This window comes from Phodopus roborovskii, unplaced genomic scaffold (genome assembly GCF_943737965.1).
Source record: "Phodopus roborovskii unplaced genomic scaffold, PHOROB, whole genome shotgun sequence".
Lineage (NCBI taxonomy): Eukaryota > Metazoa > Chordata > Mammalia > Rodentia > Cricetidae > Phodopus > Phodopus roborovskii.
The window spans coordinates 21,442,200-21,457,932 of NW_026126517.1; the positions used below are offsets into that span (position 1 = coordinate 21,442,200).

The 15,733-nt window shown below is 49.0% G+C and overlaps 1 protein-coding gene across 5 annotated transcripts in view; it reads left to right on the forward strand.

Moving 5' to 3' along the window:
- Window positions 1-14,479, forward strand: part of Usp2 (ubiquitin specific peptidase 2) — a 28,920-nt gene extending 14,441 nt beyond the window's left edge. For all 5 annotated transcript variants that reach the window (XM_051197198.1, XM_051197195.1, XM_051197199.1 and 2 more), the window contains exons 3-13: window positions 7,857-7,907; window positions 8,665-8,788; window positions 9,772-9,883; window positions 9,985-10,095; window positions 10,577-10,641; window positions 10,830-10,933; window positions 11,018-11,098; window positions 11,185-11,263; window positions 11,456-11,563; window positions 11,929-12,049; window positions 12,598-14,479. In XM_051197198.1, the coding sequence (XP_051053155.1) occupies window positions 7,857-7,907; window positions 8,665-8,788; window positions 9,772-9,883; window positions 9,985-10,095; window positions 10,577-10,641; window positions 10,830-10,933; window positions 11,018-11,098; window positions 11,185-11,263; window positions 11,456-11,563; window positions 11,929-12,049; window positions 12,598-12,685 (1,044 nt within the window). In that variant the 3' untranslated portion in view covers window positions 12,686-14,479. The remainder of the gene's footprint in view (window positions 1-7,856; window positions 7,908-8,664; window positions 8,789-9,771; window positions 9,884-9,984; window positions 10,096-10,576; window positions 10,642-10,829; window positions 10,934-11,017; window positions 11,099-11,184; window positions 11,264-11,455; window positions 11,564-11,928; window positions 12,050-12,597) is intronic.
- The last annotated feature ends 1,254 nt before the right edge of the window (window positions 14,480-15,733 follow it).

The window sequence follows — 15,733 nt, forward strand, 5'->3', positions numbered from 1 at the left end:
GGGCCTCCAACCTTGCCCTAGAGGAGGTTCCAGGGTGCTGCAGCAACCAAAAACAGCCACACACCATCTGAGTCCATTTGCAAGTTGTACAGTTATAAAACAAAGATAAACATATTCAGATACATTAACAGCGTGCAAATTGAGGGGATGAAGTAATGAGTACTTAGAACTGGGTGGAATTAATTTGGGAAGGCTTTATAGAAGGCTCAAGGTTGCTGTTTTGTTTGCTGCAGTTCTGGAGGTCAAGTTCAAGGCCTAACTCTACCAATGAACTATATCTCCCTCCCCCACAAACCCAAGCAATTGATTTGCTCTGGTTTTCATGGTCCAAGGAATCAAACCCAGGAGCTTCCATCTGCTCAGAGAACTGGTTGATTGATTGGTTAGTTTGTTTTTGAAGACATGGTCTTACTATGTAACCCAGACTGGCTTCAAATTTACAATCCTCCTGCCTCTGCATCCCAAGTGCTGGGATCACAGATGTGCACCACCACACCTGTCAAAACTGGAGATTTTAGAATTTAAATGTAGGCAGAGAAAAGGAGACCATCCTAGAGTTTCTAAGTACTTGTTGAAAGTGTGAGTTTGGCTGTAAGACTGCCTGGGTTCAAAGCCCTGCACAGTCTTTTATTAGCTTTGCATCCTATTAAGCACTGACTGGCCCCTCTGGGCAATAAGGTCCTTCATCTATAAACTGGAAGTGATAGTTACAGCTTCATGGTGTGATTATGGAAAGTAACTAGGGTAATATATATAAACCCATAGACCAGTGCTTGGTCTTTCAAGGGACTTAGTAGCAGCAGCTTTGGAGTGTGTGTGTATGTGTGTGTGTGTTAGGCCTTTTCCTCAACTAGTTATATAGCTAAGGATAACCTGGAACTTCTCATATATATATATATATATATATATATATATGTGTGTGTGTGTGTGTGTGTGTGTGTGTGTGTGTGTGTTTATGCAGTGGTGGGGATTGAATCCAGGGCTTTGTGCATGCTAGGCAAACACTCTAACATGAACTGCATCCCATCGTGAGTGTTTTTATTCATTCGTTTATTTATTGTGTGTGGTCACATCCTGGTTTCAGCAGATGGGTGGAAGGCAGAGTGTAAGTTACCAAATTCACTTCTCTCCTTATACCACATGGAACCTAGCACTGAAACTCAGGTTGCCAGGCTTGGTGGCAATCACCTATACCAGATGAGCTACCTTACTATATGTTTTCTGTTAACATATGTAATTATGCACATTAATGGATACATCTTAACATATTTTGATCATACTCCCTAATCCCCCCATGTCCCTCTCATCACTTCTGCTGACCTCCTTCATCTTCCCAAGCAGCCCCTCTTCAACTACTCCCCCTTTTTTTGGTGACCCATTAAGTTTCCTTAGAGTTGCTTATAGAAACATGGATAAAAGGTCACTTCCAGGAATATGGTACCTTACCAACTATACTGCTGGAGAAAATATTAAAATTGAATCTTGATAAGGAGCCCAAGCTGGCCTTAAACTAGCAATCCTCCTGCCTCAGCCTTCTAAATGCTAGAATTATAGGGTGCCATGCTCAGCTAGTTCTGTTGTGGGATTTGTTGTTGTTTTCTCATTTGTTTGGTTGGGTTTTGTTTGTTTGGTTAGTTGGTTGGTTGGTTAGTTGATTGATTGGTTTTTTGTTTGGTTGGTTGGTTGTTTCTTTGTTGCTTTTGAGACAAGGTTTTCTGTGTAGCCCTGGCTGTCCTGGAACTCATTCTGTAGACCAGGCTGGCCTCAGAGATCCACCTGCCTCTGGTTCCTGAGTGCTGGGATTAAAGACAAGTGCCACCATCTGGCCTAGTAGTGTGTGTGAGTTTGTGTGTGTGTGTGTGCGCGCGCGCGTGTGTGTTTTGTTGTTGTTTTGTTTTGTTTTTTTAAGGCATGGTAGTGCATGCCTTCAGTCACATTCAGGAGCCAGAGGCAGTAGAATCTCTATGAGGCTACATAGCAAGTTCCTGGCCAGTCAGGGCTACCTAGTTAGACCCTGTCACAAAATAAAATTATTGTATTTATTTTGTAAGCCTAGAGGTTAGAGAACAACTTGTTGGATGGTGGTTCTCTTTGCCCATGAGATTCCTGGGAATCAAACTCAGGTAATCAGTCTTGGAGGCAAGCACGTTTACCCACACTGGGCCATCTGTGCAGCCCTAGCCCTGTTTCTTAAGAGCAGAACAGGAGCAAGGTAGTTGGTGGCAGGAATCAGAGAACCACGAGGGTGATGATCATGGAAAGAGGCTACAGGCGACAGCTTTACAGCCTCCTGGACCACGTGCACGATGCTCTAGTTATCTCACAGCAGTGCTGTGATCAAATGCGTGCATTATGCACCCAGGGTAGGACCTGCCCCCTGGAAAAGGGTGTAGCTGAAAAGACTGAAGCTTGGAGGAAAGGGCTGTTGCAGAGCGTTCAGGGTCCAGATTGGGTCAAAGTCTGAAACCATGCCTCCAACCGTGACCGCCCAGTGACTCCTGCTCCCGCCTCCTTCACTGATGAGGACATGATGGTGAGAGACTTGTCCGAACCCCCCACCTATTGGCACCAAATTCCTATTTTGTGGGTGACCTAGGGTACAACCCACACATGCATCTCGGACGCAATCCCCATGTGGCTGTGGTCGTGTGCGCGGTACGCGTGTACATGTGGGGATGCGCATGCCAGGAGGAACAGAAGCAGCCCACAGATGAGTAACAGCGCACACTGCTGCCTCTCCGAGTATTTTTAAACGCTAAAAATACTGGCTAAAAATAGCCTGCAAGCTCCAAACAAGATACTTTCTCTTGGCAGATTCCTGCGCTTCCCTGTTAGGTGAGGGGGCGGAGCATCAGAAACAAACCCATCTCCCTAGACCCCTTGTCTTTAATCATTGCCCACGTTGAGGCCAGAGACCACCTCCACATGAGACCACCCCCAACACGCATGACGAGAGTCTTCATCTCATCCTCTTATAAAAGTTAAATTTGAGATTCTAGAAGAAATGGAGTTGGGTAATAGGTTAGGATGTTCAGAAATTATTCTTTCCTGGAGCCAAAAGGGCAAGTGACCTATTGTACCTTATAAAATGAGCACCGCCTCTCGATAATGGGCTAGGCTATGTCTAAAGGAGGAGCGGAAAGCCTTCCTAGCCTGGGTTCCTCAACCCCTGCTGACTATGAGGAGGCTGGACATCACGAAGTCCTAGATTCCCCGCACGATGGGTGAAAGTGTGCGCCTATGCATTTTGCTCTGAAAAATAGTGAACCGTCGCTAGGGTCTCAAAGGGGTCTGCAACTCCTAAGTTAACAACTGTCTGCTGCGTGGGCGGAGGCGCGCCAAGCTGACACTTGATCTTAAGGGGACGTTCCCCAAATACCCCAAAAATTGTACAGTTCAACTCCTAGGCCTGCCAGTGACAGCGTGCCCCCACTTTGCCCCGATAGAATTCCACGTATCTGTGGCTTGGGGTCAGCGGCTTTGGGGAGGGCCCTGCAACCTCGCCGGAATCCGCGTGCGGGCTCCCGGGGCGGGGCGGGGCGGGGTGGAGGCGGGGCGGGGCGTGGTCCTGGGCTCGGCCCCGCCCCGGCGCTGACGTCGCGCGGCTGGAGGCTCGGCGGATCGGCCAGTCCGCCGGAGCGCGAGCGCCGGGCCCGGTCGGTCGGTTGGCTGCGCGCGGTGGGGAGGTTGAGGCGGAGGAGCGCGTGCTGGGCCCTGCAGTAGCGGTTACTGCTCCGCGTCACCGGCGGGGTCCTGTGGGATCTCCCGCTGGCTTCGGTGTCCCGGTTGTGGCACGACGCGGGGACTCCCCGTAACCCCGTGGTCAGCCGCTTCGGTTTGGGGGCATAGCCCACCGCCCATCCCGCAGCATGCGTACCTCCTACACCGTGACCCTGCCCGAGGAGCCCCCCGCCGCCCCCTTTCCCTCCCTCGCCAAGGAGCTGCGGCCGCGCTCCCCTCTGTCCCCGTCCCTGCTGCTCTCCACCTTCGTGGGGCTTCTGCTCAACAAAGCCAAGGTACGCGGGGACCTTTTCTGGGACCTCCCATGCCGAAGGTCTGGGGTCCTGCTTGCTCCCGGGACCGACCCCAGCCCACCACGAGTCCCTAAACCCCAGGACGTTCTTTCCCCTCTTTTCCGAGGGTCTCCTGGCAAGGGATGCTCCCTTCCTGGAAATCGCAGGCTTGCTCTGGACTCTTCCTGTCTTGATATCCAAGCCCCTAAGGCCCGCAGACCCCCTCCCTGGGTGACCCGGGCACCTGGTGGCTCTTTGCCTCTTTATTCCAGTCACCTATCAAGACAGGTGCAGGCGAGAGTAACCTTGACTAGGGCTGGTGTGTGACTAGAGGGAACAAAACAGCACGCCGGACTTGGGAGTGACTCCTCCTAGGCCAAACTCCAACAAGGAAGGTGGATCAAAGGGGTGCCTCCCTTTCTGTGTTCCCAAACAGGCGCTCTCCCAGGGGTCAGTTGCCAGGGTGCTTTGACCCTGTGAAGGGCAGAGATTGTAGTCAGGTGAGAGAATGATCTCTTCTCTTCCTGGCCCTCTTCGGTTGTGTGGAGTGGGCAGTGGATTCCTTGATTGAAGCAGCTCGTGGAGATTGTTGGGGCTAAAGCTGGGCACTGTCCCTTTGGGAAAGAGAAGGGGCCTGAGCTTGACAGGTCTTATGTAACAGGCACCAGCTCCCGTGTTGGCAGTGCGTGCCCTGCCCCGTGCCAGGGCTACTCCGGGCTTCTTGGCTTCAGCCAGGACACATGGCTGACCCTCACCATGCAGATAAAGCAAGAATGCCCCTTAGATGGGGTCTCCAGTGTGAAGTCACAATCTCAGTCCACCTTTCTTCCAGGCACATCCCCAGATGCCAGCCCTCATTACCCAGTGGCAAGCGGTTTGAACCCCTGCTCCTGCCCTAGCAGAGGAGTGCTGTTTACTATGGAAGTGGCATCGGCTCTGTAGAACAGTGCTTGCTATTGAGTCAAAGCTAGGTTTGCTGATGGCTGCGTGTAAGGAAGCGCCTAAGGAAGCACCAGGTCCAAACTTTCTGCACGCTGCACCTGAGCCCCAGCTGGAATCATTTCCTTGTGCTGTCATTGTGAGAAGCTGGCTCCGCAGGGTGTCTGTCCCACCTTTTCAGTGCTAGCCTCTCTTTCCCTGCCAGCCCTGAGGTAGGATTGTTTGCCCTGTGAGAAAGGTCACTCGCTCCTGGGACATTTTGTTCCTTTCTGGAATGGAAAGTCCTGACTTTCCCTGGAGCTCCTGATTTCCTATTCATGGCAGAAGAGTATCTGGCCTGGCGTAGAGCAGCCCTGCTCCCCCATCCACTCCCAAGCCCTGTAAACCCCCACCTTCTACACAGAGCACTCAGAAGTTGGCAAGTGGAGTCAGGCATGGTGGTGAATGCCTATAATCTCATCCCTTGGGAGGCAGAGGCAGGAGGATAGCTTTGAGTTTGAGACCAATCTGGTCTACATAGTGAATTTCAGTCCAGCCAGTGCTATATAATGAGACCCTGTGTCTAAGAAAGGGAAAAAGAACTTTGCTCGAGTGTTTGGGGTTTCAGGAAACCCCACACATACACACACACACAAATTAGTCATAGGGTTCTAATGGTGATTTAGGGGAGCCTCTCCCTTCCCACCCCCAAGCCAAGAGAAGCGTTGGGGCCCAGAATACTAACCATGGAGGACGAAATGCGATTCTCACCTTCCAGCTGTCCTGGGGAGCCTGAAAACAGGTGTGCTGCTATGGACTGGTGACGCCAACCTCCCTTTCCACACCCTCACTAGTGCTGGGGTAGGTGCCTCAGCTGAGAGCCCGCCTTGTAGATGTGGACATGGTCACCAGGGATAGGATGCTTTGCATCTCTACAGCCTGTTTAGACCGATGTCGTCTCAGGCACAGGGGGTAAGGACAAGTAGAGAGCTACCAAAAGCAGATGTGAGTGGGCATCACGTGTGGGCACTCCTCGGTGGGTGCCTCCAAGCAGGCAACATGGAGATCGCAGCCACGCTTTCTTGTTGGGCTCTGGGGAAGAGGGAGTTGTGTTTTAACCACTTTATCCTAAGCTCTGATAAGATCTTTGTCTGCAGGGATTGTCTCTGTGGTAGCCCGCTTACAGGGCCCACTGCTGTCAGCAAGCCAGAATTCCCATTTTGCCACCTCCAGGGGTTGAACCTAGGATCTTACAAATGCGAGGCAAGCCCAGTCAACCACGACACCCAGTGGTGGGATTCACATTTTATTTGGGGGCACCTAGGGTTAGCACTACAGTCCAAGGCAGTCAGTAGAGGATGCTATACACCCTACCTGCTGCCAGCAGGCGGTTCCTTCAGCTGAAGGTTTAAGCCATGTCTCCCTTCTGGGTGTACTTTCTTCTCTACCTGCTAGGGCTGGACCTGACAACTGACCGCGGGAGGGATCCTCCTACTTGTAGGATGGACCTGGTGTGTGCTCCTTGAGAAAAGCCCTCCCTTGGCCTGCTCCTCCCTCCCCCCTTTCAAGCTGACAGTCTCATGGGCTTTGAGCCGCTGACAGCCTCCTAGGCTGTCAGCACACAGCATGAGTAATTTTAGCTGAGTTATTTCAGGCTCCTGTTCTGATGAGGGTTGAGCTGGCCCCACGCATGCCCCAGCCAGTGTTGCTCCAGAGTTGCCTGCTCCAAGGCCCCTTCCTAAGAGAGGGGGTGGCAGACTCATCCACAAACTCATCCACTGTTTTTTTAACCCTTTGAGCCTGAAGGTTTTCTGAGTCCCAGGTGGTGTGCCCAGGGTTAGCTCAGAGACCTTGACAAATAGCGCTCAGAGCCTGCAATCTCGCACCTGTTCTCTCTCCTGCCCCTCACCAGCCTCCACAGCAGAGACTAGAGTGGCACCTTCAGCCAGCACTTCCTCGGTATGGCGGCACATGCCGTGGCAAGTGCTTCCAGCCAGTGGCTAGTTGGGATATCGAAACCTGAGGCGGGCGGGCGGGCGGGGAGGATCCTCCTACCTTGGCTCAGCCCTTAGAAGCTGAGTTCAGCTGGAAGGAATTCCACCTGTCTCTGGCAACTCGGAATGGCAGGCAGCTTGAGTTTTTCCCAGCTGAAGATCGAAACTCAATTAGAATGGTTTGTCGTTTAACCTTTCTCAACCCCCTTAAAGTGCCAATTATGATGATTCCTTCGTACTTTGAACGTCTAGTACAAATATAGGTCATATGAAGTAGAACCTGGATTTGAGATATGAAACCTCTTCTTGTTGTTTCATATAGCTCAGACTAGAATCCCTAATCCTCCTGCCTCCACTTACCGAGTGCTGGAATTGCAGGCATTCCCCACCATGCCTGACCTATACTTTCAGTTTCTCACAGCAAGAAATTTATATCCCTAGATTTATGAATACCTAGCCTCTAGTTTTAATATCTAGTCTCCACTGTAGCAGAGTAAAGAGAAGCCAGGTGTAGTAGCTCACACCTGCAATTCCAGCACTCAGGAGCTGAGCAGGAGGGTTGCCACAGTTCACTATGCTACCCAGTGAGACCATAAAAAAGCAAAGCCCTGAAGAATAGTTTGTGTGTTGAAAGTAGATATTCCTCCATCCTCTTTTCTCCAAGATGCATAGACCAAGGTTGGAAAGAGAATAGTCTACCAGGCAGTGGTGGCACACCTTTAATTCCAGCACTCAGGAGCCAGAGGCAGGAGGATCTCTGTGAGTTCAAGGCCAGCCTGGTCTACAGAGTGAGTTTCCAGGACAGCCAGAGCTACATAGAGAAACCCTGTCTCAAAGAAGAAGAAAAGAGCACTCCAGTGGTGAGGAGAAGGGTGTTGAATAGACATCAGACTCTGAGCCTCTTCATATGACACATATTCTTTGCTTACAGAATTCAAAGAGTGCCCAGGGTCTGGCTGGTCTTCGAAACCTTGGGAACACGGTAAGTTCCTCCCAACTCACTTTTTTTTCCAGGAGAATAGGGGCTATGCCTTACTCTCCTGGTTGGGATAATCCAATAGAGTCCCCTTCTGGCTGCAGCTAACCTATCCTATAGAGCAGTCAGCACCTGCCTTCCTGGCTAGTGTTTGAGTGAATTGCTGGGCTCTGTCTCACCCACCCCCAGCAGGAAGCACTAAAAGGAAGTTGCCCTTGTCACTGCCAGCCTGCTGCTCTCCTGGACCTTCCTCCTGGTTCCCATCATTTCCCACCCACTTTCTGACCAGTGCGCCCACACCCATTTGTGTACACCTCAATAGGAAATAACCAATTATATGGCCTTTCCCCATAGTGGGGACTTGCCTCGCTCCTCCCTGCCTCCACTCAGGAAAGAGGAACTTTTTTGAGTAGATGAAACAGAGAGCCTCTGATTGCAAGTAACAGAAGTGTTGGGTAAGGTTCTTAACTCTATTACCATGTTAGTCAGCTTTCTGTCCCTATGACAGATACACCAGATAAATCAACTTAAAATGACAGTAAGTTTATTGGGCTGTTTTAGTTCATGGCTGACTCACTGGCTTTGTTGCTTTGGGCTTGTGACAAGGTAGTACATGTAAAACCATTCACTTCATGGCCAGGATACCTGAAGGTCTCCCACTGGATCCCATCTCTTCAAGTTGCTACCATTAGCTGGGAATGCACAGCTTGTAGAAAAGTTAGAACTACGAACATCCACTGATTGCCCAGATTGTCTCTTGTAGTGCTTCATGAACTCAATTCTTCAGTGCCTGAGCAACACCCGAGAGTTGAGAGATTACTGCCTTCAAAGGCTATACATGCGGGACCTGGGCCACACCAGCAGTGCACACACAGCCCTCATGGAAGGTGAGGAGTCCCGTGTGAGTGTGACCATGCGTCCATTCCCAGCTCTGTTCTGTTCTACTATGCTGGACTGAGAACTGTGTTTTGGATACACTCCACTCCTCTGTTTTTCTTTCTTTGCCTGTTGTTCATTGGGATTCTTTCCAGAATCTATTCTTTGAGACATGGCCGTGCTCTGTAACCCTGGTTGGACCCAAGCACTTGATTCTCCTTCAGCCTCCCAAGTGTTGGGATTACAGGTGTACAATGCCATGCCTCATTCCAGTTTCAGGATTCCATCTTGTTTGTTCATCGGTTGGTTGATCCACGGGTTGGCTGGATGGTTGTCTTGTGTTTTTGTGACAAGGTCTCATGTAGCCCAAGGTGGCCTTGAACTCCTTATCCTTCTACCTTAACTTGGGATCATGGGTATACACTACCACACCTAGCTCAAAGTTTTACACACACACACACACACACACACACACACATACATACCTGGGTCTGGAAAGATGGATTGGTGATTGAGATAGCCATCTGCTCTTCAGAGAACCAGATTTGGTTCCCGGAACCCATGTCTAGCAGCTCACAACAACCTTTAACTCTTAGTTTCAGGGGATCCAACACCTTCTTCTGGCCTACATGGGGCATTCACAAGCATACACACACACACACACACACTTTAAAATAAAATCACTTTTTACAAAAGAAAATATCTCAGGCTGAAGAGATGGCTCAGTGGTTAAGAGCACTGACTGCTCTTCCAAAGGACCAGGGTTCAGTTCCCAGCACCCACAAGGCAGCTCACAACTGTCTGTAACTCCAGTTCTGGGGGACCTGACTGATACCTTTACACAGGTATACATGCAGGCAAAACACTAATGCACATAAAATAAAAATAAATGAATTATTTATTAATAAATGAATTATTTATTAATAAATGAATTTATTTATTAATAAATGTCTCACCTTTCCTCCACCCTCTCTCTGGTTGTTCCTTTCAACAGAATTTGCAAAACTAATCCAGACCATATGGACATCATCCCCCAATGATGTGGTGAGCCCATCTGAGTTCAAGACCCAGATTCAGAGATATGCACCACGCTTTGTTGGCTATAAGTAAGGGCCTCGAATGCATGTCCTCCCTCAAAGGGGAGGCAGGGGGCATGGCACAAGCAGGGTATTGGTAGATGCTGCTCACTCACTTTCTTTGGGTTCAGTCAGCAGGATGCTCAAGAGTTCCTTCGGTTCCTTCTGGACGGGCTCCACAATGAGGTGAACCGGGTGACTGTGAGGCCCAAGCCCAACCCTGAGAACCTTGATCACCTCCCGTAAGTGAAAGGAGAACGATGCTGAGAAGTGATGTCTTTGTGAACTTGAGATTCATACCACTTCTTTGAGAGTAATGATCTGGGCAGAATCAAATTTGCTTTGTTGTTTTTAAACAGGAGCTTTTTTTTATTTTGGTGACAGTAGTGTGTGTGTGTGTGTGTGTGTGTGTGTGTGTTACTGGAGATTGTACCTAGGGCCTTGTTAGTGATGGGCAAGCACTCTGCCACTAAGATTAAAAGGTTGAAGCCAGGCATGGTGATACACACTAGATTTCAAAAGGCTGAGGTAGGAGACCAGCCTGGGCTAACCATGGCTTAGGAGGTAAAGCTCAGTGGGCTGTTTAAAGATCATGATCAAGGCCTGGGGTTCTATGCCCAGCACCACAAAAAACATAATGCATATAAATACATTCTAGTCAATAGCACCTAAGCACCAGGGTTTGAACTCTAACCCAGCTGTCTTCCTGTCTGTGGTTCCCAGTGATGATGAAAAAGGGCGACAGATGTGGAGGAAGTATCTAGAGAGGGAAGACAGTCGGATTGGGGGTAAGTATACAGACAAGAAAATACCTGTTCTGCTGCTGTCCCCCTACTTTGCTTGAGAAGCCCTGAGGATCATTTTTCCCAGGGAACCCTGCTTCTGCCTGTGGCTCTCAAAACCAAGGCAAGAGCAGGGAGAAAAGGAAGAAAAGGTACTCAGTATGTTCACCACACCCTGGCTTTCTCGTCCCCAGATCTCTTCGTTGGGCAGCTAAAGAGCTCCCTGACGTGCACCGACTGTGGCTATTGCTCTACTGTCTTCGATCCCTTCTGGGACCTCTCGTTGCCCATTGCAAAGGTATGTGCCTGCTGTGGCCCGGTGTCAGCTTCCCTCGGGCTTTGCAAGGTTGTGAACAGCTGATCTGGACTTTTTTCTCTCCAGAGAGGCTATCCTGAGGTAACATTAATGGATTGCATGAGGCTCTTCACCAAAGAGGATGTGCTGGATGGGGACGAAAAGCCAGTAAGTACTCCTCAGTGACAGAAGCTGTCCACAGTGGATTATTGGGAAGGACTGCCTGGGTCTAGCCCCTGTTGTCTGTCTTTCAGACATGCTGCCGCTGCCGAGCCAGAAAACGATGTATAAAGAAATTCTCCGTGCAGAGGTTCCCAAAGATCTTGGTGCTCCGTATCCTTAACAACCCCCCAGGGTTGAGACCTGACTTTTTGGGGTGACTAATGACAAGGGACCAGAAGGGGAGGGAAGCAGAGTAGGGGATAAAACAGTGTAGGTTTCTGTGTTTGCCCTCTGTTTCCTGAGATGAGCCACTCCTTCAAGGACTCTTCTGGCTTTGTGTCCTTGACTCAATGACAATCACAGACCTGAAGCGGTTCTCAGAATCCAGGATACGAACCAGCAAGCTCACAACATTTGTGAATTTTCCACTAAGAGACCTGGACTTGAGAGAATTTGCTTCAGAAAACACCAGTGAGTATATACTTCAACAGGATGAAACCTGAAGCTGAGAGGCAGAGGTGGGAAGAAGCTAGTGAAGTAGGAAAAGACTCTGGGAAGTAAGGAGCCTGTGAGATACAGGTAAAAGTGCTGATGACCTAACCCTGGCCCCCAAAACCACACAGAAGGAGCCAATTGAATATTGACTCCTTCAAAGTTTTCCCTCTGACCTACATAACACACAATGAGTAACTGAAATTAATTTCAACTTTTTTTTTTTAAGTAGAAGCTATGGTTTCTTTAAGGGAAAAAAAAAGATAGGGAAATAAAATGGAGGTAGGGAAGGAACATGGAGGCAGGAATGCCTCCAGAGCTTTACACCTGTGTTTCCTCCTCAGACCATGCTGTTTACAACCTTTACGCTGTGTCCAATCACTCCGGAACCACCATGGGAGGCCATTATACAGCCTACTGTCGAAGTCCAGTAACGGGCGAATGGCACACTTTCAATGACTCCAGGTGAGAGATGGGCTTCAGACAGGGCTCCTGGACAGCAGGCCACCTCATATGGCTTTCATCTTGAATGGACAAAGTGGAGGCCAAGTCTACATCATACACAAAAGGCTATGGTCCCCTTTCTGGAGCTGTCCAAAATGGTCATGGTGGCTTACAACTGTAACCAAACATCTGAGAGGTAAAGGCAAGGTGATCAGGATTTAAGGTCATCCTCAGCTACATAGCGAGTTTGAAGTCAGCCTGGGCTGTGTGAGACCCTGTCTCCAAAAAAGTGGTGAAAATGAAGAAATAGCTCAGTGGTTAAGAGCTGTCACTGCTATTGCTGAGGACAAGAGTTTATTGCCATTAGCCATGACGGGCAAGTACACTCAGCAAGTACCCACACACATACCACATAAACATATTTAAAACAAAAAACCAAAAACTCTCTAAGGACAGAGGCAGAGCTTAGGTTGTCAGAAGTTTGAGACATTTGTCCAACCTCAGCCACTCAGCTGTGTCTCAGGTGGCCTTCCTTGACAGGCTCTGACTTTAACCTGATCTTTCCACAGTGTCACACCCATGTCCTCCAGCCAAGTGCGCACCAGCGACGCCTATTTGCTCTTCTATGAACTGGCCAGTCCACCCTCCCGTATGTAGCATTGAGGAGCTACAGCCCTTCCCTCTTCCCTGTGGCAGCCCCGCGTCCTAAGTTTTTTAAAAATTCAGAAAAAAAACACAAAAAAAAAAAACAACAAAATCCTGACAAGTAAGAGAAAAATAAAGTAAAATAAAGCTGCCGAGCAGAAGTTGAAACGGCCTGGTCGGGGTCTGGAGCAAGGAGCCCGGTGCCCCTGAGCCACGGCCCGTCAGGGGAGACGGACTGATGCAGAGACAAGTCAGCAGCGTTCCTCAGCTCCTCGGCTTCTCTTGTTTGCATTTTTAAGCTTGTGGTTTTTCCTGTGTGTAATAAACAACAGTGGTCCGTGGGGAGAAGATAGATCCTCAGTCCACCTGCTGCCCTCTCCTGCCCTACACCTTCTGGGAGGACAGCGCCCTCTGGAGCCTGCTGGGAGCATCGCTACTGGATGGAGCTAGGGAGGAGCCTGCACGGAGTCCCCCACCCTGGACCTGCTCACCAGCCCAGAAAGGAAACACCCATGAGCCAAGAGCCCTCTTAAAGCTGCTAAGTCCAGGGGTACAGATGAGGGGGACATCTTTGAAAAAAGCTGGTTTGGGTTTTCAAAAGCCCACTTTTTTTAAAAAAAATTAACTGTAACGAACATGTTCCGACTGGAGATGCTGTCCTTCACACCTCTTCTCAGCTGGGACATTGGGCTGGCCCTCTGGTTTTTTTTTTTTGTTTTGTTTTGTTTTTTTTGTTTTTGTTTTTTTTTTTTTGTTTTTGTTTTTGTTTTGTTTTGTTTTTGAGTTTGTTTTCTCTCTCCCTCCCCCCCCTCCAAATACAATTTCCCTAATGGAACACCACATTTCCCTGTGGTGTTAGGTGTCGGCCAGGCCCAAGAATAGTCACAGTAGACCTGAGATCTAAATAAGTTTTCTGTTTTGAAGGTTTTTTTTTTTTAATTACTTTCTTTTTTCTTTTTCTTTTTTAATGTTTTGGATGGAATCTAGTTGCCTCCAAGAATTGTGCCTTAATAGCATTTGGGGACCAGGGGGTAACTTCCCCTTCCTGAGATATCCCTCACCTGTTTCCCTTTATCCCAATGCCATGTTCAAAGCCTCCTGGGGAAATGAGGTGCTGCCTTTAGCCCCTGGCTAGTTGTGCATTGCAGTGGGGTTAAGAGGGAAGTGGATAAAGGATGTTTAAGATAGTGTATCAAGTTCTTCCTGTCGTCCTCTCTCCTACCCTTGGTCTACTCCCCAGCTGTTTGAAGGACAGCACAGGCCCCTTGTCCCTAGAGCTTCGCCTTTAATTTATTCTCTTCCTAATGCCCCTGTACCCCAAGCTTCCTGCCACCTGTCCCTTTCTCAGAGTCTCCTGGACAAAGGCCCTCTGGACTGAGCTTCTCAGGGACACCCATGCCACCCTTTACCCCTCTTGGCATCAGTCTTTGGTCCTGCCCTGGGAGCTTGAGCCTGGATGTCTGGGGATGTCTTGTATGATTCTTTCCCATGGACTTGATTTGGCCCTCAGTCATTAGGCAAAACTCCATGCTGTCCCAAGAGCCAAGCTATTCAGCACTAAGGCATTTTGCACACCCCCACAGGTGGGCCTGGCTTATGCCCTCAGAACCTGGAGTGCTTGAGTGTTCCCAGGATGAGGCACTGGAGAAAGACACCCTGAGTTTACCTGGCCTGATACCCTTCTCTGGGGAAGACTGTGAACCTGAGCCCAAGGGCTGGTGTACACTTGTTTACTATGTAAGCAAGAGTAGAATGTCTAATTACAGTGGAGCCTTGTACAGAATAAATAGTAGCTTTGAGAAAGAAGCTGCTGGTGTGACAGTCTTGATTTGGGAGGGGCTTAAATCTGGGGAGTGCTCCAGACAGTGAGGGCCACACACACAGTTCACCACTTCCATGTCTGTGAGCACTGCATTCTAGAAACTTACCCACCTGTTTCTCTCTTTCTCTTTGGTTTTTAGAGACATGATTTCTCTGTATAGCTCTGGCCATCCTGGAACTAGATGGCATGGAACTCAAGAGATTATCCTGCTTCTGCCTCCGGAGTGCTGGGATTAAAGGCGTGTGCTACCACCACCCAGCATTCAATTCTTTTTTTTTTTCTTTAAGTTTAAATAGTATGTATTTCAGATGTCATATTCCACATCTGGATTCCCAAACTGTTTGTCCTTGTGTTTATATGTATTTTATTTTGACTAAAATGTTTATGATGACATCAGTATCATCTTTCCAAGGACATCATCCTGTAGGACACTATCTAAACACCTGGGAGAGCAGACACATCTGATGGGTTTGCTTTTGCAAGACAGGGTTTCTCTGTGTAGCTCTGTAGATCAGGCTGGCCTTGAAGTCACAGAGATCCACTTGCCTCTGCCTCCTGGGTGCTGGGACTAAAGTCAGGTGCCACTTAGTGTGTGGAGGGTGCATACCTGTGGGAGTCAGAGAAAAACATGCAAGGGTCAGTTCTCTTCTACCATGTGGGTCCCAGAGGTCAGAACAGCCACCAGGTTTGGTACAAGTGCTTTTACGTGCTAAGCCACTTTGACAAACAACCCACACACACACCCTTTAAAATAGAGGAGCTCTGTAGCCCAGGCTGGCCTTGAACTCACAATAGTCCTTCTGCTCTAACCTACAAAGTATCAAGATTAGAGACATGAGCTGCCACACCTGGCTCACATTTCTGTTTAAAAAAAAAGAAAAAAAAAACTGATCTGTGTAGACCAGGCCCCTGCTACGGGCCTCCCCAACAGATGCTAGACACAGTGTCACTTGTCTTAGAGAAAACCGTCATAACTAGGACCCTCCTCCACTCCCACTAAGACTTAGAAATGGCTACCTCTGTATTAAAGTGTTATCCCCTGTCTTAGGGCTTTCCGTTCTGTGAAGACACACCATGGCCACAGCAACTCTTATAAAGAAAAGCATTTAATTGGGGCTGGGTTACAGTTCAGTCCATTATGATCACAGTGGGAAGCATGTCGGCATGGGGACAAGACACAGTACTGGAGAGGTAGCTGAGAGTTCTACATCCCAGCCCGAAGGCAGCAGGAAGAGAGT